We start from the raw sequence: 23,678 nt of genomic DNA, 5'->3' as shown, positions 1-23,678 counted from the left end.
GATGGTGCTCTCCACATGGGCCACGGCCATTCTCAAACCACTGGCCCAGCCCTGGCCCAGCCTCTCAGAGGAAGACTACCCCCGAGTCTGACTGAGTCCATCCCCCACCACAGCTGCGGTGGGGTGAGTCCACCAGGGAAATCTCCAGAATACTTGTAGCCACAGGGTCACTGAGGCTTTGAAGGAGCCAACAACTACACAGACGCCCCCTTTATGGGCTCTCCATCCTGGATGGTAAGCGACACATACTCCTCCACGGAGCCTGGGGAGGAGGGTCCCAGCCAGTGAGTGGGAGAGCCAGAACCCCCTCTGAAACCCCATTTGACTTCATCTCCCAAGGCTGGGCTGGGGTGGGGGCATCAGCTTCTCTAGCCAGAGCCAGCCCCGGGAGGGTTGGGGAAGAGCAGGGCCTGGTGGAGTCCATCCCACGGGAGCATGGACAGCGAGCCCTGGCCCAGCACAAAGGCACAGGAAGGCTTTGGTGATGAGATGATGGGTCCAGCAGCCCTCACTGACCACTCCAGGAACTCGTCACCTTGCTGGTGTCACCACCAATTAGTGCCTGGTCCTGGCACAGAGCTGTCCACCAGTCACCTTGGGTGCCGTGAGGGAGAGCTGGGGGCGCTGGGAAGAGGAGCAGGCTCTGCTGGTGGGAAGGAGGGGCATGGCCAGGTACTCAGCGAGGCTTCTGGGAGCCTGAGCTGGAGCCCCACATGCCCAGCACACGCTGCAAGCAGCTGTGGAATAGTGGGTCTGCTGCAGCGAGAGTGCAGGTCCCCTCCCAACACCGGCTCTGAGAGAGGGCAGAGGGAGCTCCGCCCCCACTCCTCAAAGTTTCTGAAGTTCCTCTCGGGGCTAGTGGGAGGGGTAGTTCCCGAAGGATCCGGAAACTGCTGTAAGGATGGAGTGCCTGAGCCTGGGGTCCGGCCTGCAGCCTCTGCCCCAGTCTCCCATCCCTCACCCACCTACGGACACTGCGTTTCTGTCCTCAGGCCCGCAGAGGTGTGGCTGCAGGAGGAGCCCTGCTCCCCCCTCAGGCCCTGTTCCCCTTGCTGTCACTGTCAGACGTGTGAGTGTCTGTCTAGCTGCCCTTCTGAGGCCCCAGACTGATGCTGGGTGATTTTCCCCGGTGTGGGTGTCTGTGTATCTGCGTGTGGGCATGTCTGTCTGTCTGTGAGTGTCTCCAGCTGAATCTGTCCTTGACCCTGTCTATCTGAACGTCCCTGGAGGGAGGGGCATTCCCTCCCTTGCCTCTCCTCCCCCACCAGTTGCAGCTACCGGTGCCTTGATTGTGCCAGCGAGCACAGTGACCTCTTCTGTCCATGCAGTGCTGCCACCTCACGGTGCTGTCCGCCAGGGGGACCGTGGGCTCCAAGCTGCGGGACACTCCCCCCTCAACGTGGGGCCCCTCCTGAGCGCCTGGTGGGCAAGCTCCCCTCCTGGCAGGGCCCACTGGCTCCCCATCTCTCCTTATGTAACTCCCCATCTGCCTGAGCCTTGTAGGTCACCCTGCCCGCCTCACTGGGCCCTGACCACGGAGAGACTGAGACCCAGAGTGCCACGCAGATGGGGGGCTGGGGGCTGACCCTGACCAGAGCACAAGCTCTCAGATGTTCCTCCTTTTTTTTTTCTTTAAGACGTTCCTCCCCTCAGACTCGCTGGCACCAAGGATGAAGGAGGAGAGGTCGCGAGGGTGCAGGTGTTTCCCCTACTCCTACTCAAGGGCCCCTCAGGCATCCGGCTCCCGACTCCTGATGAGGCCGGTTGGAGGGCACGGGGCAGGCCAAGCGGCCCAGAGCCCGGCTCCAGAGCAGCACGGTGGTGCGCACCAGGCTGGGCCCTTCTCGCACCCTGGCCCGGCTCCCAGCCCCGCCCTTCTCGCGCCCTGGCCCGGCTCCCAGCCGGCGGCGGTGCGCACCAGGCTGGGCCGGCGGCTGGCGGGCACGCGGCGCTGTCCGTGGTGCTGCCGGCGCCGGGCGGGGCGGGGCGGGGGCGGGGCGCGGGCTGCAGCCAATGGGGCGGGCGCGGAGCCAGGCGCCGGGCGCTGGGGGCGGCGGCTGGGCACGGGGCGCACTTGGCGGCGCGCTGCACTTGGGGCGCACAGACGCTTCGGCAGCGGTTCGGGCTCCGGCTCTGCTCGGGCCGCTGCGGTTGGGCCACCGGCCCGGTTCGGGTTGGAGTACAGCCTGGACCTCCTCGGCGCTGCCCGCCCGGCCTCTGTGCCCGCGGACCATGCGCCGGGCATCCCCCGGGGACCCCGGCTGGGTTGAAAGCCCTCTCACCCCAGGCTCCAGGGCTCTGGCCCCTCCCGGCCGCCCCGCCGGCGGTCCGCGCCCTGCCCCGAGCACCGGCGCTGCGTGAGCCGCAGGGCCATGGAGCGCCCGCCGCCCGACGGGCCGCTGAACGCGTCGGGGGCTCTGGCTGGAGAGGCGACGGCGGCGGCGGGCGGGGCGCGCGGCTTCTCCGCCGCCTGGACCGCGGTGCTGGCCGCGCTCATGGCGCTGCTCATCGTGGCCACGGTGCTGGGCAACGCGCTGGTCATGCTCGCCTTCGTGGCCGACTCGAGCCTCCGCACCCAGAACAACTTCTTTCTGCTCAATCTCGCCATCTCCGACTTTCTCGTGGGTAAAGCCCCCACCCCCCACCCCGCCCGAGCCCTGGAGCGGCGGGGATCGGAGCGCCGGACTTGGGCGCCTTTCGTACGGGCACACGCCCTGGTGGGGGCGGGGCGGGCGGGCCGGCCCGGGGAGGGGGCGCCCGGGACTCGCGGGGCGAAGGGCGATGGGCGCGGCGAAGTTCCTGGCCTCGCCGCCCGCTGCGGGGCGGGGGTGAGGGTCTGGGGAACGGGCCGGGCATGCGGGCGCTCGAGGCGCCAGGCGCAGCGGCCTCGGGCTCAGCGCCGGCTCCTGCAAACAAAGGCTGTGGGGGACTTGGGACTGTGGCGGGCGCCGGGGAAGGTTTGGGGGAGGGGCACGGGATGGGGTTAGAGCCGTGCGGGGGGAGGGGGCATGGGGAAGGGGGCGGGGAGCGCTCTCACGTGTCCGGGAGCTGCTGCGGCTGCAGCGGCGCGGAGGGGGCTGGAGCGCCAGACACCTGTTGGGGCTGCGCGTGCGTCTGCCAGGCGCTGGGAGAGGGGCTGGGCGGCGGGAGCGGTGGCGTGGCAGTGGCGGAGTGCCCTCTGAATCGGGAAGAAGGCTTTCTTGGTTTCTGAACTGAAGAGGAAAGGCCGTCCAAAGCCAGGATAGGGGCTGAGGTCCAGGGGGCGAGAGGGAGGGAGATTATCCCTCTTCCTCTCTTTGGGGCTGGGAGGGATGGACAGAGTGGACAGGTCAGAGGGTGCGTGAGGCTGCTGCCAAGAAGGGTGGCGACTGACAGGTGCTGCCTGTCTGCATTGTGGAGGGTCTGACCACAGACCCTGGTCTGGCTCTGAGCCCTGGCCCTGCTCTCCCACAGGAGCCTTCTGCATCCCGCTGTATGTGCCCTATGTGCTGACCGGCCGCTGGCCCTTTGGCAGGGGCCTCTGCAAGCTGTGGCTGGTGGTAGACTACCTACTCTGCACGTCCTCCGTCTTCAACATCGTGCTCATCAGCTATGACCGGTTCCTGTCGGTCACCCGCGCTGTGAGTCTGGGAGGCAGGTGCCCATGCTCTCTTGGGGGGAGTGGTCAGGAGTGGCCCAGAAGGCACCAGCAGGGGATGCAGGCAGAGCCAGGTGAGGTTGGTCCCACTTGCCTCAAATCTGGCAGGCCAGGCACTCTGTACAGCCAGCTGCCCACTTGGTAGCCATTTGTTGGCAGGAGGCACCACCTGACCCCGGGATCAGATGTTCCTGAAGGAAGGGGGTCACTTCAGCCCCCTTTCTGGGGCAGGTGCAAAGTCTTTGGAGCTGAGGGAGGATCTGAGCCAGAGGCCCTTGGTGGCACCCCCCTCTGCCCCATGTGTGTGTGTCTGTGTATGTCTCTGTGTGTGTGTTTGTGTGTCTCTGCATCCCAAGAAGACAGGCATCAGGTCCTGGCTCCACCAGTTCCCCTTGGTGTGAGTGGCCACCATTAGCTGGGGCCTTGGGCCACCTGGGCTCCCATGACAGTACCACATGGGCACTGAGGCTGGCGCACTGGAGCTGAAGTCTCCTTGCCCATATGTCTTCTCCTTGGTGGATTTATTGGGCACCCCGGGGGCTCTCTGCTCAGGAGCCACATGTGTCCTATCTAGAAGGGCATGGGACAGAGTGCAAAGAGCACAGGTTTGAGGTCCGTAGGCCTGGGTTGAACCCCAGTTTTCCCCCTTAGCCCATCCACCTGGTCTGCCCCTCCCTCCTGAGCCATCCAGAGAGGAAGTGGGAGAGCAATGGGGAGTTTAAAGACTGAGATGATATCCAAAGATGCCTGACCAGCATGTCCCCCACAGGTCTCTTACCGGGCCCAGCAGGGCAACACGCGGCAGGCGGTGTGGAAGATGGCGCTGGTGTGGGTGCTGGCCTTCCTGCTGTACGGGCCGGCCATCCTGAGCTGGGAGCACCTGTCGGGCAGCAGCTCCATCCCCGAGGGCCACTGCTACGCAGAGTTCTTCTACAACTGGTACTTCCTCATCACGGCCTCCACGCTCGAGTTCTTCACGCCCTTCCTCAGCGTCACCTTCTTCAACCTCAGCATCTACCTGAACATCCAGAAGCGCACCCGTGACCGGCTGGACGGGGTCCGAGAGGCCACTGGCCTGGAGCCCCCACCGGAGGCCCAGCCCTCCCCGCCAGCCGCACCTGGCTGCTGGGGCTGCTGGCAGAAGGGGCACAGGGAGGCCATGCCACTGCACAGGTATGGCCCCAGGATCGGCGAGGCGGCCCCTGGCACTGAGGCAGGGGAGGCAGCCCTGGGGGGCAGTGGTGGGGGCACCGCAGACTCGCCCACCTCCAGCTCAGGCAGCTCCTCGCGGGGCACAGAGCGGCCTCGCTCGCTCAAGAGGGGCTCCAAGCCCTCGGCGTCCTCCGCATCTCTGGAGAAGCGCATGAAGATGGTGTCCCAGGGCTTCACCCAGCGCTTCCGGCTGTCCCGGGACAAGAAGGTGGCCAAGTCGCTGGCCATCATTGTGAGCATCTTTGGACTCTGCTGGGCCCCGTACACCCTCCTCATGATCATCCGGGCTGCCTGCCACGGCCACTGCGTCCCCGACTACTGGTATGAGACGTCCTTCTGGCTACTATGGGCCAACTCGGCAGTCAACCCAGTCCTCTACCCGCTGTGCCATTACAGCTTTCGCCGGGCCTTCACCAAGCTGCTGTGCCCCCACAAGCTCAAGGTCCAGCCTCACAGCTCTCTGGAGCACTGCTGGAAGTGAGCTGGCCCTCCAGGGCCCCTCTGCCCACACCCTGGTTTCTGGGCCACTGCCGCCTCCTCTTCGGCCCACACTTTTTCCGTGTGGCCTCTCTTAGACCACCTGCCTGCCATAGGGGCAGCTTGGTGGGCTGGCTGAGGACCCTGCTGCCTGAACTGGAGTGTGAGTGGCTAGCCCAAATCCTAACTTCCCCAGGAGAGACAATCTAGGGGTCTCAGCCACAATGCCAACCTCCCCAGACAGTGTGGCAACTGTTACCGCGTGGTGTTCTTCCCAAAGCAAGCGCGTGGCGTGTGCTCCATGCTTCCTGCCCGCAGTCTGCTCTGCATGTGCGCACACCTGCACACCTTCCCCTGCTCCAGACAAGCCCGGGCCACTGGCCCTGCGGCCACCTGCCCCTTCTTATGCCCGGCCCGACTCCTGCAGCCCTCTTTCCTCCAACTCTGTCTGTCCCCAAAGTGCCAACAGCTTGCTGCTGTTCTCTGCTTTTCCATTCTGGGTGTTTCAGGAAGACAAAGAAGAAGAGCACACATCTGTGAACTCGATGTTCCTTGGATGTTTAATCAAGAGAGACAAGATTGCAGAGGAGCTCAGGGCAGGATTGGCAGGTGTGGGCTCCCACGCCCTGTCCTCGTGCTGCTGTTTCCGGCTGAGCTGCACCAGCTGCTTCTGCCCACCCTGCCCCCGGCCTGGGTGCTGGGCCCGACTGGTGGCTCTGAGAGTGGCCAGAGCCCGGACACCTGCTGTCAGCAGGCTGCCACCCACTTCCTCTGCTCAATCAGTGTTTCCTGGGCTGACGGGCCCAAGGGCCAGCTCTGCCCCGATGGCCCTGAGGCCTGCAGGGCAGTCAGAGGGACCAGGCCCGTGTCTAGTGGAGGGTCCCTTCACCACATTCCGTGCACCGTGGCATCCTGCATGCTCTGCGCCCCGGGACCGTCCAGCGGCCCTGTAGACTCTGAGGTCCACAGTAAAGTGTATTTTTTTATGGGTGCTGATTCCTGAGGACTTTGTGGGGGGTGGGCTGAAGTGGGATGCTAGGGAGACACCAGGTCACTCTGGGTGTGAGACCCAGGCCTGCCCCTCCCCTGGCTTCAGTGTTCTAAGTGGGGGACTGCAGTGGGGAGAAAGCAGCCTGGCTGGCACAACAGGGCTTAATCTTAGTAAGGGGCAGGTGCCCAGCAGTGCCCAGGGGACTCATTCCCCAAGCCCCACCCACCAGCCTGCCTGCCCCCAGGATGAGCTTCTCATCTTTCTTGGCCATGACTTCCACCTGGGAAGCTTCCCTGCTCCTGGGGCTGGAGCTGAGGGAGGGGCGGGGAGGGGGGAGGTCAGAGAGAGGGGAGACTTCTCTGGGAAAGGAGGCGTCCTGCCCAAAGGCCTGGAGGCAGGACAGGGTGACAGTGGAGAAGGACCTGCATGATTCCTGGGCTCCGGTGGCGGCAGACCTCGGCTTTAGCCCAGGAAAGGGGCAAGGGCAGCCCGACTCAGGAGATGCAGACTCGGATGGGAAGCCACAGGGTCCTCCCTGCCCCTCACAGGTAGCTCCTCCTCTGTCCCCACGGAGCTGGCCCTGCCCACACTTCGCTCCCCACGCAGACAGTGACAGCACAGGCAGGTCAGAGAGCCGCCTGGAGACATGAAGATGACAGCCCTCCGGCAGACTCCGTGCCACCCCAGGTGACTGCACTTCATTTCCCAGGAGCCCGGGAGACTCCTCCAGCTGGCACCCGCCCTCACACTCCCCTGCACCATGGGGACCCTCTGGTCTAGGCAGGCCCCTCCCTAATGACCAGAGAAAGGGGCTCCCTGGGAGCTGGGTGCTGCATGAGCAGAGGCTGGAGCGGCTGCAGGGGAAGGTGGTGCAGGGACAGTGGACACCACCGTGTGGGGGCCAGAGCTCAGGGAAGCCGGCAGGTAGCTCTGGAGGCTGATGCTGCCTGCACACTGGCCACTGGCCACCCCGCAGGCCCCACAGGCCCCAGCCTGAGCCCCCAGCCCAGGGCTGTCCAAGCGAGGACAAAGGACTCGTTCTCCGTTCTCTGCAGCAGCCCTCACTGCCCCTCCGCCCAGCCCTGCTAAATGGCTACAAATTGGAGGATAAAAGCACAGGCTTTCAAGCAATTTTGCCTTCAATCTCTGGGAAGTGCTGCTCCGCAAGGGGATGGGGGAGGAGAGAAGAAAGTCGCCATGCCCATTGGGCCTGCCCAGCAGCAAACAAACAAGCCAGGGGGCCTTTCTCCTGAATCCCACACTGGGCCAGAGACAAAGCCCTTCTCCCACCGCCCACTCCTGCAGCGGATGTTTACTGGGCACCTACTGTGTGCCGGACTGGCTGCTAGGAGACGCGTAAACAAACATCAGGCAGATAAGTGGGGCCATGTCCATGGGGTTGGGGGCTGCAGGGCTGTAAACGGCAGAGGCCCCAGAGGAGGGTGGTCCAGCTCACAACCCCAGGTAGCCTCTCGGAGGCTGACATCTCCTTCCCCCCATGTTCCCTGGGCTCCAGAGGCTCAGGGTGGGGAGCTCAGCAGTGCCTTGAGAGAAGTGGGTGGCCTGGCTCCCAGCAGGGCCCTGCCAGTTCTCTAGATGCAGGAGGGGCTGTGGCCAGGCTGGAGGGGCTGAGGGTCAGCCCGGGACCAGACAGCCTATAGCATCCTCCTGCCTGGGCCCCTTGGGCTGGCACTGGCTGCAGGTGCCCTGGTGCTGGCTCTGGAGGTGCCCAGAGCAGCTCATGTGGGTCAGGGTCCTTTCCAGCCTGGACTAAAGGCCCTAGCTCTCAGGGTGCCCAGCAGGCAACCCCTGATCTTTCAAAAAAGGCACAGTTAACCAACACTTCCTTTGGGGAGTCAGGGCCACGATGAGGGAGCAGGTACTCTGGAGCCTGAGCCATGTGGCTGACCACTACCTCCCTGCATCCCCAATCCCAGCCAGACCCTCACGCCTGGGCTTGGGGGTACAAGAAATCTTTCCACCATTTACTGGAGCACCCCATCCTTGTAGCTACCCCATCCACTACAAAGACACCAAAACTGGGCTTCAGAGACAGGGTGATGCACCCATACCCAGCAGTCAGGGGACTCCACCTGCCCACTCCACTGGGTCCTCCCTTGGGCACCATGAGGTGGTCCCCACGCACTGTGTCCTCGCATGGACCATCTCTGTGCCCCTCCCTCAATGGGGAGCAAAGTGTCTGGGACCAGGCTGTGGGGCTCACGGGAGGACACTGCCCCAGGGACATGGGCATTGTGTCCAGAGCTAGAGCCCCTGTGGGAAGTTTGTCAAACAAATCTCTGAGACAAAAATGTCATTCAAAAGAGAAAGAAAGGAGAGAAGGGAGAATGGTGGCTTTGGATGAGGATGGAGCGGTGACACTGGGAACTGCAATGAACTAAAAAAATGCATCTGTGACCCCCAAAGTCACTCCAAACTTTAGTTCCCAGATTTAAACGGGACCAAGTTGATGATCTTTTTTTATAATTTTAAAAAAAATATATTTTACTGATTTCTTTACAGAGAGAAAGGGAGAGAGATAGAGAGCTAGAAACGTCGATGAGAGAGAAACATCGACCAGCTGCCTCTTGCACACCCCCCACCGGGGATGTGCCCGCAACCAACGTACATGCCTCTGACAGGAATCGAACCTGGGACCCTTCAGTCCGCAGACCGACGCTCTACCACTGAGCCAAACCGGTTTCGGCCCAAATTGATGATCTTTAAAAGCAATTCCAGCAAACCTAGCTCAGAGCTGAGCTGCAGGAGCGAGGGCAGCCCTCTGCCTTCTCCCTCTTCCCGCCCAGCTGGTCCCTCAGCTTCCCGAGGCCAGGTGGCCAGGCAGCGCTCCTCTCGGCCTCTCTGTGACCCGCAGGGTCCAGGGTCCTTGGGCTTCCTTTGAACGGTGTCAACAAGCTGTCCTCACCTCATGGCCAGGCAAGGGGGGTGGCAAGGCCCACCTCAGTGGGGACGGCAGTGGCTTTCGCACCCTGGATGTCAGGGCAGGGCAGGCGCCCAGCAGGATGGGAAGGGCAGAGCGTGCCACTGGCCCTGCTTGTATCTGCTGAAGCTGAGACAGATTTTTTTTTCTAATATATTTTATTGATTTTTTACAGAGAGGAGGGAGGAATAGAGTTAGAAACATCGATGAGAGAGAATCAGCGACCAGCCGCCTCTTGCACACCCCCCACTGGGGATGTACCTGCAACCAAGTTACATGCTCTTGACCAGAATCGAACCCAGGACCCTTCAGTCCGCAGGCCGACGCTCTATCCACTGAGCCAATCCAGTTCCGGCCTGAGACAGATTTCTAGTTCCGAGCGAGCAGGCTGCTCTCCCCTGGTTTTCCCAGGCCCAGGGGACACCTGTGTGGCCACGGCTTCTGCTGAGGCCCCACTACAACAGGTGTGAGGAAGGCATGAGCCTCCTCAGAACACAAGGGAGGAATGAGAGAGCTTTCCAGGACGGGCAGGGGGGCCTCATGGGGAGTGGGGACAGGGCAAGGCAGCTGCTGGCCCCTGGGGAGCCCTGCAGCTAGACACTCTGGGAATTAGGGCTGGAAACGGGAATTTAGGAAACCCTGCATCCTGAAGCTCAGGTCCCCATCCTCAGACCTGCTTCCAGAGAGGCAACCAGGCGATGGCCACCGAGGACAGAAACAGCACCCCGAGGCAGAGGAAACGAGGCAGCAAACGCGGGGCAGCTCCGGGCCAGGTCTGCGCCCTGCCCCGTGCACACGGCCAGCCTCACACGCACACCACGTCACCAGGCGAGGGGCAGGGCACGTCCTTGTCCATGGATGAGATGTGGACGGGGTGCCCCGCTGAGCAGCCTCAGGACAGATGACTCCCAGAAACGGCCGGAGGGATGGCAGGGGCAGGAGCAGCGGTGGCACAGGATGTGAGCCACTCGGCACCCACCACCTGCCTTTTACAAGTGTCTTCCCAGTAAAGGAAGCCTGGACACAGCTAACACAGCCCTCACTCACACCTTCACTCCCCAAACGGCTGTCCTGCCGTGCACGGTCCTTGGGTCCCGAAGCTGCGGGGACACAGCTGAACAGCGTGCTCCCGGAGGGAAGGCACATCTCCCTGGCAGCCACCGAGACACAAGGCCTTGGACAAGGGCCTCGTGTCCTGGGAAAGCCTGTGGGCCTGAGCGAGCCACCAGACGCCAACACCACCGCTGGTTCTAGAACGCAGGGCCCGGGCGTGCAGACGGGGAGCGGACCGGGCGCATGCTCTCCGGCACACGTGAACTCCTGAACACCCATTCAGTGTGCTCCTTCTCCCGACTCCTCCTGTCCCCTCCGCTCCCTCCCCGGAGGGCCCTCAGGGACAAGTCAGAGCGTTAGGTTTTATTTGGGGAAACAGTGGCTGCAGTGTGCTCTGGTAGATGAGCAAGTGGGCAGCCACGCCGCCCTCACCGACCCCTGCAGCCTGTGGGCGGGTGGCTTATGGAGCACCAGCCTCTTAGCTGCCACCACTCAGCAGACAGAATCTCCATGGACTAGCTGGCCAGGCCCTGGGGTTCTATGCGCTGACAATAGGCTGTTGGTACAGGCCCAGGAGTCTCTGATCCCTGCAGGGACAGCGCAGGGGGGACCCGGCCCATGTCCTCTCGGAGCCCGGCCACCATCAGCTAATAACTCTCTGCACAGATGAGCGTCAGAAGCTGCGTCTCTGGCCGGATATTGGGTGCATTCAGTCGTGAAGCCAATGCTATGTTCAGTTCTCAGAGCTCGGCGCAGTCTGAGGACAACAGGGGAGGCACCTCATTGCTCAGATGGCGGCATCCGACACAGCACGCGCCTGTCCCCGGCCGCTCTGCAGGCGTGGGGACAGCCAAGGTCTCTCAGGTCCAGCGTGACAGTCGCTCATGTGTGGGCTGGCGCTTAGGAGCCGGACCAGTGCCTCTGGCTCGGATCTGGCTGTGCTGGCTCCCTGCACACAGAGCAGCGTGGCTCCTACTACTCAGGGGTACTTCGGGGACAAGCCCATCTGAGGGGCCAGAGAACAGGCCGAGGGCGCGGGAAGCACCGGGAGCAGGCCGCCGGGGCCTTTGAGGCGGCCGGAGCTGAGTGGGAAGGTGCACCTGCAGCTCCCACCGCAAAGCCGCGCGCTACCACCGGAACAGCTGGCGGCCCTGCGCCCGGCTGGCGGCCACGTGCTCGTCATGCAGCTCCTTGATGCGCAGCAGCAGCTCCTCCAGGTTCTCCCCCGTGAGCGCCGACAGGCCGATGGCCTTCCCGCCCAGGCGGGCCTGCAGCGTGGGCAGGTTGGCTCGCGCCTGAGGGAGGTCAATCTTATTGGCGACCACGGCGTGGGGCCGCTCAGACAGGCCTTGCTCGTACTTCTCCAGCTCATACTTCAGGTCCTCGACTTGGGTCCAGGGCTCCGGCACGGCCAGGTCCACCACGAACAGGAGGAAGCGGCAGCGCTCGATGTGTCTGAGGAAGGCCAGCCCCAGGCCGCGGTTCTGGTGTGCGCCTCGGATGATGCCCGGCACGTCCGCCACTGCGGAGACAGAGCAGGGCCGGGCCGCCTCCGGCCCGTTCCCCGAGGTCTGAGACTTCCCTTTCAAGGAACACCTAAACCCCAAGTCAATCCAGTTATTGTCTCGGTGACTCATCAGGCCAACTGCCATGAAGACATTTCACAAGATGCTTGGAAATATTTGGGTAACAGGCACAGTGACAGATCCATCTAATAAGGAATATTTATTCACCTGAATTACACATTCCAATCTTTCTGGCTTCAAAAATGATTTTAAGAGGAGGACCCAGCTTTCTGTAACCCATTAATAACTCGATTACTGATAGATTTGATTATCACAGAGTTCCTGGCGAACGGAAAGTGCCACAGAGCTACCTACCAGCGGGCTTGCTATTTTTAATGGGTTCGTTATCTTCTGGGGAAAGTTTCTCTATCTCAGAATGTTAACACGAAAGCTCTAAAATTCACAGTGGGCTCCATGACTGGCATGCTGAACAGCCTTTCCAGGTCAGGAATTTACATTCTAATTCTGGCTGCACCCCCAGGCGTCAGATGGGGTGGGAAGAAAGTGTAAACCCTAACTGTGGCCACAGAATCACAACTGCTAACTTAGGAAAGATGCTGCTGCTTTCTAGGCAGAAAGCTGCTTGCTAACGGTTCCGAATGACCCACCTCACAATCCCACCTTTGGGAGGTCTACCTGCTACTTGCTGGTGGTCCTCATAGTGCACAATGCCCACATGAGGGTTCAAGGTCGTGAACGGGTAGGCAGCCACGGCGGGCTTCGCGTTTGAAATGGCCCGGAGAAGCGAGGACTTGCCTGCGTTGGGGAATCCGACCTGCAAGACAGGGGGATGTGCTACCATTCCCTCCGCTGGGACAGACAGAAATCGGTGACTCTCAGAACTGGGAACCACACAGGTCAGGGCCCAGCCACGTTCAAGGTCATAGGACGTCAACTGGGGTGAGTTGTTCTCCCCTACATGCCCCACCCACTAGAAACCGCTTTCCACAGCTCAGTGTGCAAAGCACCCCCTCCTCCCACCGGGGCTCCCAGCGGTACCCACCATGCCAGCGTGGGCCATGGTCTTGAGCTCCAGGAAGAGTTCCCGCTCCTGCCCAGGCTCCCCGGAGGTGCAGGTGACGGGCGCGCGGTTGTCATTGGCCAGGAAAAAGCGGTTGCCCTTTCCTCCTGCCCCCCCCAGAGCAGCCACATACTCCTCCCCGGGGCGTGAGAGGTCGGCCACAACTTCGTTCCCCTCCTTCACCAAAGTGCCCATGGGGACCTGAAAAATAACGCAGCTTTTGTCCGGGAGCAGGAAGACAATGGCCAGACCAGGTGTTTCCTGTTTGGGAGAGGAGCCCCCCAGAGCCACTGAGTTCCAGGAGGAAGGTCCCAGCCCTCCAAGGATTTCACGGGGCTGGGGACTCCCCAGAGAACTGTGCACACAGCTTTCAGTGTTTCTCCCAGGAGGTGAGCGGAAGCAGCAGGAACGCCGAGCTAACGTGAGAGCAGCAGTGCTCAGGGGGCTCCTGGGCCAAGGTGAGACAGACGGGGACCCTGTGGGTTTCCTTTTTGTAAAATGTAATGACTTTGAGACTTAAAAAAAAATTCTCACCAGAGGAATGAGGATATCTTTTCCATTGATTTTTAGAGAGTGGAAGGAACAGGGGGTAGAGGGAGAGAGGGGATTAGGGCAGAGAGAGAGAGAAAGAGACAGAGACAAATAAATATTGATGTGAGAAAGACACACGGACACACAGATTGGTAGCTTCCTGCTGGAGCCCCAACTGAACCTGCAATCAAGGTACACGCCCTTGACCAGCAATCAAACCCGCAACCCTTCAGTCCGTAGGCCAACACTCTAACCACTTAGCGATCCTGCCAGGACGCTTTCTGTGACTTTTTGAACAGGTCATACACACATGGTATAAAAATCGGTACAAAGCTCAGGCTGGGTTTGCTCTGTGGGAGATGGCTATGGTTCAGGCCTCGGGCCGCTGTGGACCACAGCTCGGCGCCTGAGGAGCCTGAAGGCCTGGACTTGGGGCAGGGCATGCTCTGCAGCTGGGGCTTACCCGGACGTAGAGGAGCGCGCCACTTCGCCCGAAGCAGTTTTTACTGCCACCGTCTTCTCCATCAAAGCCCCGGTACTGGGACAGGACTGAGGACAGTGACTTGAGTTGTCGGTCGACTAAAAGAGAAAACCTACATGTTTCTTTGTGTTAAAAACAAAATCGGGCCCTAGCTGGTTTGGCTCAGTAGATGGAGTGTTGGTCTGTGGACCAAAGGGTCTCTGGTTCAATGCCAGTCAAGAGCTCGTATCTCGGATGTTGGCTCCTCCCCCACAGGCCCTGATTGGGGCTCATGCAGGAAGCAACCAATCGATGTGGTCTCTCACATCAATATTTCTGTCTTTCCCTCTCTCTTCCACTCTCTCTAAAAATCAATGGAAAATTATCCTTGGGTGAGGATTAAAAAATAACTAAAAACAAACCCTAGCTGGTTTGGTTCAGTGGACAGAGCATCAGCCTGCAGACTGAAGGGTTCCAGGTTCAATTCCCGCCAAGGGCACATGCCCGGGTCTCAGGCTCGATCCCCAGCAGGGGTTGTGCAGGAGGCAGCCGATCCATGATTCTCTCTCATCATTGATGTTTCTATCTCTCCCTCTCTGAAATCAATAAAAATATATTTTCAAAACAAAACAAAAACTAAAAATAAAGTCTCCATAATAATAGTGCCAACAATAAAAATAAAATAAAATACAAGTCTACTTAAAAAAAATCGGCTGCATATTGTTAACTTTCTTTTGTCTAGTTCAGAAACATTAGGCATGCACATGGAAACAGAACAAAGCTATAGCAGAAGTTACTAAAGTAGCAAAGTGGTATTTTAAAAAGCTATAAATTCTTATCTTCTTTCAAAAAATATTATAATTTCTGAAAAATTCAAAATTACCTGTTATAAATTTTTAAATAGCTACATTTTATTAGTTGGAAATGTTTCCAATTTAAAAGTAGTTACATTTTATTATTCAGATATTTACTAAGTTTCCAGTTTACTAGCATCTGTGCTCAAAAGGTACGGAATAATCAATACCCTCCCAGCACTTGCCTAGATGGTAACATACATTTCCCCTCTGACTATGTTATCTCTGTGTACCTGGAATTCTTCTTAAACCCCACTATAAAAGTTGGGTTTTGGTGCATTTTTTAAATGTAAACATTCGTATAATGTAACAAAATGATATCCATACATCAACTTCTGAATTCAAACTCCTCTCAGGATGAGGTGGAACTCCTGCCCACGTGTGCAGAGAGTGGTCCCGCCAGCTGCCCAGAGCACCTGCCTCTCAGGATGACGTGGCCACCGTTGCCTCCATCGCCACCATCGGGACCCCCAAACTCCTTCCGGGGCTCACTGTGGAAGCAGCTCACCCCGTCGCCTCCGCGTCCCCCTCGGACAAGCACCCGGCGATGGTCCACGAAATGGCTTTTCTGCAGAGAGCACAGATCCGGTTCGTCACGAATGCTGCAATCCTCTAACCAAGCAGCTCCTGGAGCGCCTCTCCTCCCTACGTGGGCTTTAAAATTAGAGGCCAATGATGTTACTATCACTAACCTCTCCTAAAGTGCAAATCTAAGAAACAGCCCGGCAGATGTGAGAAGTGGCCGGTAAGGAAAACACACTCAATGAGACTCAACGTGCCCAACTGGAGGAAACAGGGTTGTTTAGAAAATATTCCTGAAACAGCGTTGTCTCAGCTTCTTCAAACAGAAGCACATCACTAAAGGGCATCTTCTGGGCCTGACCGAACAGGGCTCCTTTGTAAGCTCAGCGATGCAGAGCGCGCCGATGGGAGGGTGTTTCTCTCCAGGTCTCTTCAGCTAAAGCACTGAAACCAAGCAGGTGACTGCTGAATAGCTATTGGTTCCAACAACAAGTTCAGCTACCCGAGAAGCCAGGGCGAGGCACCGAGGCACCACCCGGCAGGCCATCCAGTCCTGGGAGTCCACCTGCTTTGTGCGCTGTGTGCACAGAGATTGGCCAGCACCCGGCCCTCCGCCAGACCCAGAGCATTTGCCCCTCCACCTGATGCACAGTTCGGTTTTTAAAAATATATATTTTATTGATTTTTTTTTTTACAGAGAAGAAAGGAGAGGGATAGAGCTGGAAACATTGATGAGAGAGAAACATCAATCAGCTGCCGTCTGAACACTCCCTACTGGTAATGTGCCTGAAACTAAGGTACATGCCCTTGACCAGAATCAAACCTGGGACCCTTGAGTCTGCAGGCCGACGCTCTATCCACTGAGCCAAACCGGTTAGGGCAACACAGATTGTTTTTTTAAGAAAACACAAATATTTTCAGATTTTTTGGCACCACACATAGAAAAAACACGAATTACTCTTTTAAAAACTTAGCATATAATTTTGCTGTATGCCAACATTAAAATCCATCCAATGGATGGCAAGCTGGTGTGGCTGTGGTTGAGCATCGACTTATGAACCAGGTAGTCATGATTCAACTGCCAGTCAGGGCACATGCCTGTGTTGTGGGCTCGATCTACAGTGGGGGGCATGCAGGAGGCAGCCAATCAATGATTCTCTCTCATCACTGATGTTTCCATCTCTCTCCCTCTCCCTTCCTCTCTGACATCAATGAAAACATGCACACTGACGAGCACTGGAGGTGAAGCCTGGCTCTATTTCCCCGCTGGGCAAAGACGATGCTACGGACATGGCTCTGAGCACCGGCGCTTCTCCAAGTTCTGCTGGCCTGGAGCCCATTAGGAGGAAACGGATGGCGCCTCGTGAATTAAAGTAAAGCCACTCCTGTTTGTTTTCCTCGTTCATGTTTTACCTAAGTTTCATCATTTTCAAGTGCTACCTGTGTCCCTTCAATCAGACAACAGGACAGATGGAGACAGGACGAGAACTCATAATGCCTGTGAGAGGGAAGCTTCCGTAAGTTCCCTCCCCGTCAGAAGTCTCACCAGTTTTTTCTCGGAGAGCAGTTTCTTTCTGGAGGGTTCCTTGGCGCAGTCCGCAGAACTGAGCGAGAGCAGCCGGGGAGCGGGGCGCTGCAGGGGGAGCCGGCCCAGGGCTGCCCATGGGGCCCGAGTCCAGCGCCCCAGGCCCTCCAGCACACGCCGTGGTCCTGCAGAGAACAGCCTCCCAGACATCATGGCTCCCTGACAAAAGCCACATTGGCTAAATGAGCCCCTGGTTTACACATGCCGTCACACAAACTAAAACCTCAGCGCGTTTTTGGAACAAATAAATAAACTGCGGGCTATGACTTTCTCCCCTCACTTGCCATGCTGGACCCCGAGTCACGAGGAGTCACGTGACCCGTTGGCTTACATGCTACCTGGGGCCAGGTTTGTGTACACAGGGAATGTCAGCAAACCTCTCTCGACCCTGGAAACACTCCCCCATCGAATGCAGTATCTGCTAAATGAAACTATGACAGGAAATAGGAGCCTAAAATAAAAATTACTGAAAAAATTAAAGCACCCATTTATGCAAATGCTGTGCTCTTATCTTGTGCAGCTTAAATGTCAACCTGGAAATGAAACAGCTCTTCGAACTAAGCCAACAGGTAGAATAAGTCAAAATCAAAATATTTTGACCCGAGCGACTGAAGTTTATGGGATGCAGGTAATGTAGTGCTCACAGTTGTCCCTCCTCCCCATCCATGGGGACACCTGATCCTTGGATAGTACCAAACCCTATAGATACTATGTTTCTTTCTATATATATATACACATACATACCTATGATAAAGTTCAATTACTAAATTAGACACAGTATGGGATTAATAACAATAATGATAAAATAGAATCATTGTAACAAAATGCTGTAATAAGGTCATGTGACGTGGTTCTGGTGGTGTCTGTCTCTGTGATAACTAAGGCGGCTACTAAGTGACTAATAGGGAGTGTGGAGCTAGAAAAGGGGGTGGGGCAGAAAGAAACTACAGCAAAATATTTCATCACACTGCTCAGAACACGTTGCAATTTAAACTTACGAATTGTTTATTTCTGAAATTTCCATTTAACATTTTAAAAAATATATATTTTATTGATTTTTTACAGAGAGGCAGGGAGAGGGTTTAGAGAGTCAGAAACATTGATGAGAGAAACATCAATCAGCTGCCTCCTGCACACCTCCCATGGAGGGTGTGCCTGCAACCAGGGTACATGTCCTTGACCGGAATCAAACCTGGGACCTTTCAGTGTGCAGGCTGACGCTCTATCCACTGAGCCACACCAAGCAGGGCTTAACGTTTCTTTCTTTAAAATATATTTTTATTAATTTCAGAGAGAAAGGGGAAGAGGGAGATAGAAACATCAATGATGAGAACCACCAATCAGCTGTCTCCTAGGTCAACGTTCAATGACTGAGCCACACTGTCCAGGCAACATTTAAAAAAAAGAAAGAGAGAGAACCAATTCTATTTTTGAACAATTTATTTTTATTGATTTTTAGAGAGAGATGGATAGATAGAAACATCGATGAGACAGAAACATCATGGACTGGCTGCCTCGTGCACACCCCCTACAGGGGATCAAGTCCACAAGCCGGGCATGGGTCTGGACCAGGAGCGGAACCAACGGCCTCTTGGCTCCTGGGTCGATGCTTATGCACTGAGCAACATGACCAGGCCTCCATTTAACATTCGGATGTCAGCTGACCTGGGGTAGCTGAGGGCTCGGAAAGTGAAAGTGGGTAAGGGGCAGCCACCATAGCTGTAAACACTGCTCTTAGTGACGAAGGGCTTAAAGAGTGTCGTCACATGTGAGGTTCTATGTCCAGAAACCAGAGAAAAGCAAAGTAAACGGAAGGAGAGAAATAATAAAGACCAAAAACAAACGAAACAGAAACCCGACCACCGAAAACGTACGGAGCCCTGCCTGCCGCTGCACACACAGGGAAAAGCACCTGGTCACGGGTGAGGGCGGCTGGGGCTGGGCAGCTCAGCTGAGACAAGGAGCGCCAGGCAAGGCTGCTGCCACCGGACAAGGCTCTGCCCAGAGCCTTTTTTTTTTTTTTTAAATATATTTTATTGATTTTGAACAGAGAGGAAGGGAGAGGGATAGAGTTAGAAACATCGATGAAAGAATCATCGATCAGCTGCCTCTTGCACACCCCCTACTGGGTATGTGCCCGCAACCAAGGTACATGCCCTTAACTGGAATCGAACCCGGGACCCTTCAGTCCCCAAGCCAACGCTCTATCCACTGAGCCAAATCGGTTTCGGCTCTGCCCAGAGTCTTAAAGGGAGCATGGCCCTGCTGACACCTGACTTGGGGCCCCTGACATCCAGACCAGGAGAGAACAAAGGTCTGGCTCCTGGTCACGGCGGCCCTAGAAAACATGATGCCGGGCGCACAGCTGACGGGATGACGTGCTTGTGCTTCCGTTCTTTGCAAAATGGGGATCATAACTGGTACTTAACCTTGTAGGATTGTGAGGATTAAATGAATTAATGGTATGAAACCTAGTCTTCTATTATAATAAAAGCATAATATGCTAATTAGACTGATTGTCCTCATGGATGACCTGCCCAACGAAGCAGGGGCTGCAAGGGAAGCCTGGCTCCCAGGTACCTGTTGGCAACCAGATGGAAGCCTAGGCCGGGTCACAGGTGCCGGCGGGCACCTGGTGCTGGCAGCCGGGGTAAGGAAGGCTTACTCTTCACAAATTTCGTGCATCGGGCCTCTAGTAACAATAAACACTAGCCCTAGGCGGTTTGGTTCAGTGTATGGAGCTTCAGTTGGGAGACTGAAGGGTCCCAGGTTCAATTTCTGTTCAGGGCACATGCCCAGGTTGCGGACTCTATCCCCAATGGGGGTTATGCAGGAGGCAGGTAATCAATGATTCTTCCTCATCATTGATGTTTCTATGTCTCTCTCCCTCTTCTTTCCTCTCTAAAATCAATTAAAAATATATATTTTTAAAAATCAATAGAAATCGCCGGGACCGGTTTGGCTCAATGGATAGAGCGTCGGCCTGCGGACTGAAAGGTCCCGGGTTCGATTCCGGGCAAGGGCATGTACCTTGGTTGCGGGCACATCCCCAGTGGAGGGTGTGCAAGAGGCAGCTGATCGATGATTCTCTCTCATCGATGTTTCTAACTCTCTATCCCTCTTTCTTCCTCTCTGTGAAAAATCAATAAAATATATTAAAAAATAAAATAAAATAAAAACAATGCATCTAAGTAGGTCTAAAAAGGCATGAATAAAAATTTTTAAAAAAAATCAATAGAAATCCTCAGGTGAGGATTAACACACACACACACACACACACACACACTCTAAAATAAACAATAAAAATAGATAAATAAAATATAAGCAGAGTGGCCAAACCCCACACGCTAGAGGGATTAAGGAAGAGAACACAAACCACATGGCCAGAAACATAAGAAGTGTCACCGAGCCCTGGCTGGAATGGCTAAGTGAGAGCATCGGCCTGCGCATCAAAGGGTTTCGGGTTTGATTCCTGGTCAAGGACAGGGCACATACCTGGAGTGCAAATTTGATCTCCTGCAGAGGCAACCAATTCCATGTTATAAATGTACAAACTATCTCGCACTGATGTTTTTCTTTTTCATTCCCTCCTCCCTCCCACTCTCTCTAAAAATCAATGGAAAAAATATGCCCTGAACCAGTTGGCTCAGTGGATGGAACGTTGGCTGGTCAAGGGCATGTACCGCAGTTGTGGGCAAACCCCCAGTGGGGGGTGTGCACGAGGCAGCTGATCGATGTTTCTCTCTCATTGATGTTTCTAACTCTCCCTTCCTCTGTAAAAAATCAATTAAAAAAATTAAAAATCAATAGAAAAAATAATATCTTTGGGTGAGGATTAACAAGCAACAAAAAGAGTCACCCACTTGAGTCCTACAGGCATCAAAGGGCAAGAGAACACCAAGGAACCACTTGTGCCTCAAACTCAGCAGGTTCCTAAAAGATGCACAAAGATACAAGAAGAAATAAAAACAACACCAAAAGCCCACAAAGAAAACAGAGAACAGAAAATGTCCATTACCCGTAACTACTAAAGGAATCAATGTGTTATTAAAGAACATTCTCTGTAACATAACTCCAGACTCAGGCAGCTTTCCGGTAAACTCCATCAGACATCCCAGAAGTAGTCAGAGCAATCTCACATGAACCTTCTCAGGCAACAGGAGAGGGACTGCACCCAAGCCATGGCCTGCGGCCAGGAAGCCCCAGGCCCCAGATGTGACACACGGAAAGGAAACCATCAAGAACAGAGGCACACAATCCCGCCAGCGCTGTGTCCAGCTGCGCCTGCACATCAACCGCAGGACCAAGCAGGTGGCCGCTGGGACACAAGGCGTCACCAGCAGTGGATGCCACACTGACTGTCACACCCTCTGGTACAAGTCACCGACTCCCGAGCAGGGAACTGGGATGTAACTGGGAATGGAAGGGGACGACAGAAGCCACAGCCAACACCACAATGACTGGAGAAAGACTTGAGCTGCTCGCCCGGGAGGAGAAGGCACGGATGCCCTTGCCTGGGACCCCTTCTGTGCGACACTGTCTTTTAGACACTGTAACAAAGAAGTTTTTAAAGGAATTTCTTTCTTTTTAAAATATTTTGTTACTGATTTTAGAAAGAGAGGGAGAGAAACATCAGTTGGCTGCTTCCTGCACGCCCCCTACTGGGGATCAAGCCCACATCCTAGCATGTGCCCTGACAAGGAATCAACCCCGGACCTCTCAGCATAGGATGACACTCAGAGGACTGAGTCATACCGGCCAGGGCTGCAATAAAGAAATTCTTTTTAAAAAAGGAAAGACAATATATAGAAGGTCTGGTTGTTTCCATAGAAATCTACAAAATCTGATTAGCATTCATAAATGAGCCAAGAAAGGTTGCAGGTTATAAGGTTAACACAAAAAATCAATTGTATTCTTATATATAGTTACAGAAAGTTCCGACATAAGTTCAATGATCAACACTGGAAACGCCTGCCTCGCTGTCTGCGGGATTCTATCGTTGGAGCCTTTCAGGAATTGGGTCATCTAGTCCTCACAGCAATTCTGTAATGACGCTCTTTCCACTGAGCCAAACCGGTATCGGCTTCGTTTTCCTTCTAATGTTGTACCTGTGCTATCCAGGAAGCTACCCACTGGCCACATGTGGCTACTAACTTTAAATCAATTTAAAAACTTGAAAATGTAAAAACTGTCATTCAAGCCACATTCCAAGCACTCGTAATCACATGTGGCCGGTGGGTGCCAAACGGAACAGCACAGATGGGAATGAGTCTGCCTCCACACGTTACCGGGCCAGGGGGCAGAGGACAAAAGATGAGACTGTGTACGAAAGCCTGATCCAAGTTGGACCAACTCTGACCCCAGGGTGAGGCTTTAGAAACACTAGAGCGCCAGCTGCTGTGGCTCATGACTCCATCGATGAGCACTCCTGGTCAGGGCAGAGAAAGGCTGTGCAGGAGGCAGCTGGTTCTCTCATCACTGATGTTTCTTTCTACCCCTCGCAGGGTCCCTCTCCCTTCTTCTCTCTGAAATGAAAAAAAACTTTTTTTTTTTTTTTTTTTTTTTAAGGAAGACTGGGGAGTCAACTCAGCAAGGGCTATGCTTCAGATACAACTACTTTATTCCCTAGAGTGTGAAGTTCAGTTCTACTGGGCCATGAGAACCTCTGCTAAACCTTGTTGTATGGAAATTTTCATATTTATTCCTTACAGCAACTGTATGAGCGGGTACCCTGTTTGGGTTTCCAGACCCACTTCCCATCCTGCTGCTTCAGGGACCTGCCCTTGGCTGCCCTGTTCTCTGGCAGAGACTGGAGGAGCAGGAGGCCAGCAGGGTGACTTCCCTGCCCCCCTTCAATCCCTGCTGTCTCCGGTAACTGCCCCGCCCCTTCTGCCTTGGCCTCTAGTGGTGGAAGCAACTCCAATGTCACTGCTCCAGGTTGAAACACCACCTCTACCGCTTCCCTCCTCTCCCTTTATAAACCTCCTTAAATTATCCAATGTGATGGGGCCGTGATTCCTGAGCTTACATTTTTAATGCCAGTTTTAAAGCGGGAGAGGCTGGGGCTCAGAGGTGACGCGACCTGCCCAAAGTTAGTGACCTCTGGCCTCACCGGCAGGGCGCTGGGCCTGTACTCACAGCAGGAATCTTCAAAATGAAGTGTGCACACACAGCCATTTCCCAAGGTAACTTCAAAGGAACCAGTGTTCCGCTTCTCAGCTTTTGCTTACACAGGTCTGAAAGCACACTTGCATTTAGGAGAATCGCGTTCTGCCTCCCCTTCCTCCTTTCCGCGGGGTCCTCTCCTGCACAAAACAAAGGCACCGCCTCTGGGACGCCGATCCTCGCCCGCCCGCGGGGTGAGCACGAGACCGCCGCCCACGGCCATAGAGCGGAACTGCACCGCCTCCCTCCGCCAAGGGCGGCCGTGGTAAGGGAATTCATGGAAAACCGCCCTTGCAACAAGAATTTAATGAAATGTTTCTAAGAACAGGTGCTGCTGACGTTATTCTGTGCCACAACCATACAAAGAAGCACCCAGAGGACAATGTTTGGTATTTAGGTCCGTGCGCCAAAAAGAACATCTGAGCTCCTTAAACCGGAGCCTGACCGCGGGGCCAGGAGCGGGGCCTGCGCAGGCCCCGCGGGCGGGTCGCACGTGCGCACCGCCGCCCGCCGGCTCCCAGGGCCGCGCTCACGCCCGGCGGCTGACCCGCCACACGCGGGACGCGGCTGGGGGGTCGCCTGCTCGGGCCGCGGTGCCGCTCACGGCCTCCTCCCTCCTCCCGGCGCCCCCGGCCAGGGCTCCCGAGGTAGCGGCCGCTTGGCA

The 23,678-nt window shown here is 56.2% G+C and overlaps 2 protein-coding genes across 6 annotated transcripts; one reads left to right on the top strand and one right to left on the bottom strand.

Moving 5' to 3' along the window:
• The first annotated feature begins 2,012 nt into the window (after positions 1 to 2,012).
• Positions 2,013 to 6,318, top strand: HRH3 (histamine receptor H3). 3 transcript variants are annotated; one of them, XM_036420016.2, is made up of 4 exons: positions 2,013 to 2,625; positions 3,454 to 3,620; positions 4,407 to 5,170; positions 5,836 to 6,318. In XM_036420016.2, exons 1-4 carry the CDS (start codon positions 2,373 to 2,375, stop codon positions 5,864 to 5,866), a joined length of 1,215 nt encoding a protein of 404 aa, XP_036275909.1. In that variant the 5' UTR covers positions 2,013 to 2,372; the 3' UTR covers positions 5,867 to 6,318. The 3 variants fall into 3 exon arrangements, 2 of the variants coding, with proteins under 2 accessions (XP_036275909.1, XP_036275908.1); XR_004984683.2 differs by having other exon boundaries at positions 2,015 to 2,625; positions 4,407 to 5,489; XM_036420015.2 differs by having other exon boundaries at positions 2,015 to 2,625; positions 4,407 to 6,318.
• Positions 6,319 to 10,659: 4,341 nt separating this feature from the next.
• MTG2 (mitochondrial ribosome associated GTPase 2) lies at positions 10,660 to 23,641 on the bottom strand. Of its 3 annotated transcripts, none has more exons than XM_045575002.1 (7): positions 23,535 to 23,641; positions 16,811 to 17,011; positions 15,163 to 15,310; positions 13,892 to 14,007; positions 12,880 to 13,098; positions 12,513 to 12,651; positions 10,660 to 11,833 (listed from the first exon to the last, which is right to left on the bottom strand). In XM_045575002.1, exons 2-7 carry the CDS (start codon positions 17,000 to 17,002, stop codon positions 11,439 to 11,441), a joined length of 1,209 nt encoding a protein of 402 aa, XP_045430958.1. In that variant the 5' UTR covers positions 17,003 to 17,011; positions 23,535 to 23,641; the 3' UTR covers positions 10,660 to 11,438. The 3 variants fall into 3 exon arrangements, with proteins under 3 accessions (XP_045430958.1, XP_045430957.1, XP_045430959.1); XM_045575001.1 differs by lacking the exon at positions 23,535 to 23,641 and adding an exon at positions 23,080 to 23,496 and having other exon boundaries at positions 16,811 to 17,008; XM_045575003.1 differs by lacking the exon at positions 23,535 to 23,641 and adding an exon at positions 23,080 to 23,502 and having other exon boundaries at positions 11,534 to 11,861; positions 16,811 to 17,008.
• Positions 23,642 to 23,678: the final 37 nt, after the last annotated feature.

This window comes from Pipistrellus kuhlii, unplaced genomic scaffold, assembly GCF_014108245.1.
Source record: "Pipistrellus kuhlii isolate mPipKuh1 unplaced genomic scaffold, mPipKuh1.p scaffold_m20_p_60, whole genome shotgun sequence".
Taxonomy (NCBI): domain Eukaryota; kingdom Metazoa; phylum Chordata; class Mammalia; order Chiroptera; family Vespertilionidae; genus Pipistrellus; species Pipistrellus kuhlii.
The sequence above is the reverse complement of the archived record's forward strand: the minus strand, read 5'-3'. Positions and strand labels throughout refer to the sequence as shown.

What these genes read in the sequence shown, in the direction of transcription:
- HRH3 (XM_036420015.2), top strand. Translation starts at nt 2,373, where the DNA reads ATGGAGCGCCCGCCGCCCGACGGGCCGCTGAACGCGTCGGGGGCTCTG. An exon ending in CATCTCCGACTTTCTCGTGG is followed by an intron (nt 2,626 to 3,453) that starts GTAAAGCCCCCA and finishes GCTCTCCCACAG; the next exon opens with GAGCCTTCTGCATCCCGCTG. An exon ending in TCCTGTCGGTCACCCGCGCT is followed by an intron (nt 3,621 to 4,406) that starts GTGAGTCTGGGA and finishes TGTCCCCCACAG; the next exon opens with GTCTCTTACCGGGCCCAGCA.
- MTG2 (XM_045575001.1), bottom strand. Translation starts at nt 23,103, where the DNA reads ATGCAAGTGTGCTTTCAGACCTGT. An exon ending in TGCTCTCCGAGAAAAAACTG is followed by an intron (nt 15,311 to 16,810) that starts GTGAGACTTCTG and finishes TGCTCTCTGCAG; the next exon opens with AAAAGCCATTTCGTGGACCA. An exon ending in GCGCGCTCCTCTACGTCCGG is followed by an intron (nt 13,099 to 13,891) that starts GTAAGCCCCAGC and finishes GTTATTTTTCAG; the next exon opens with GTCCCCATGGGCACTTTGGT.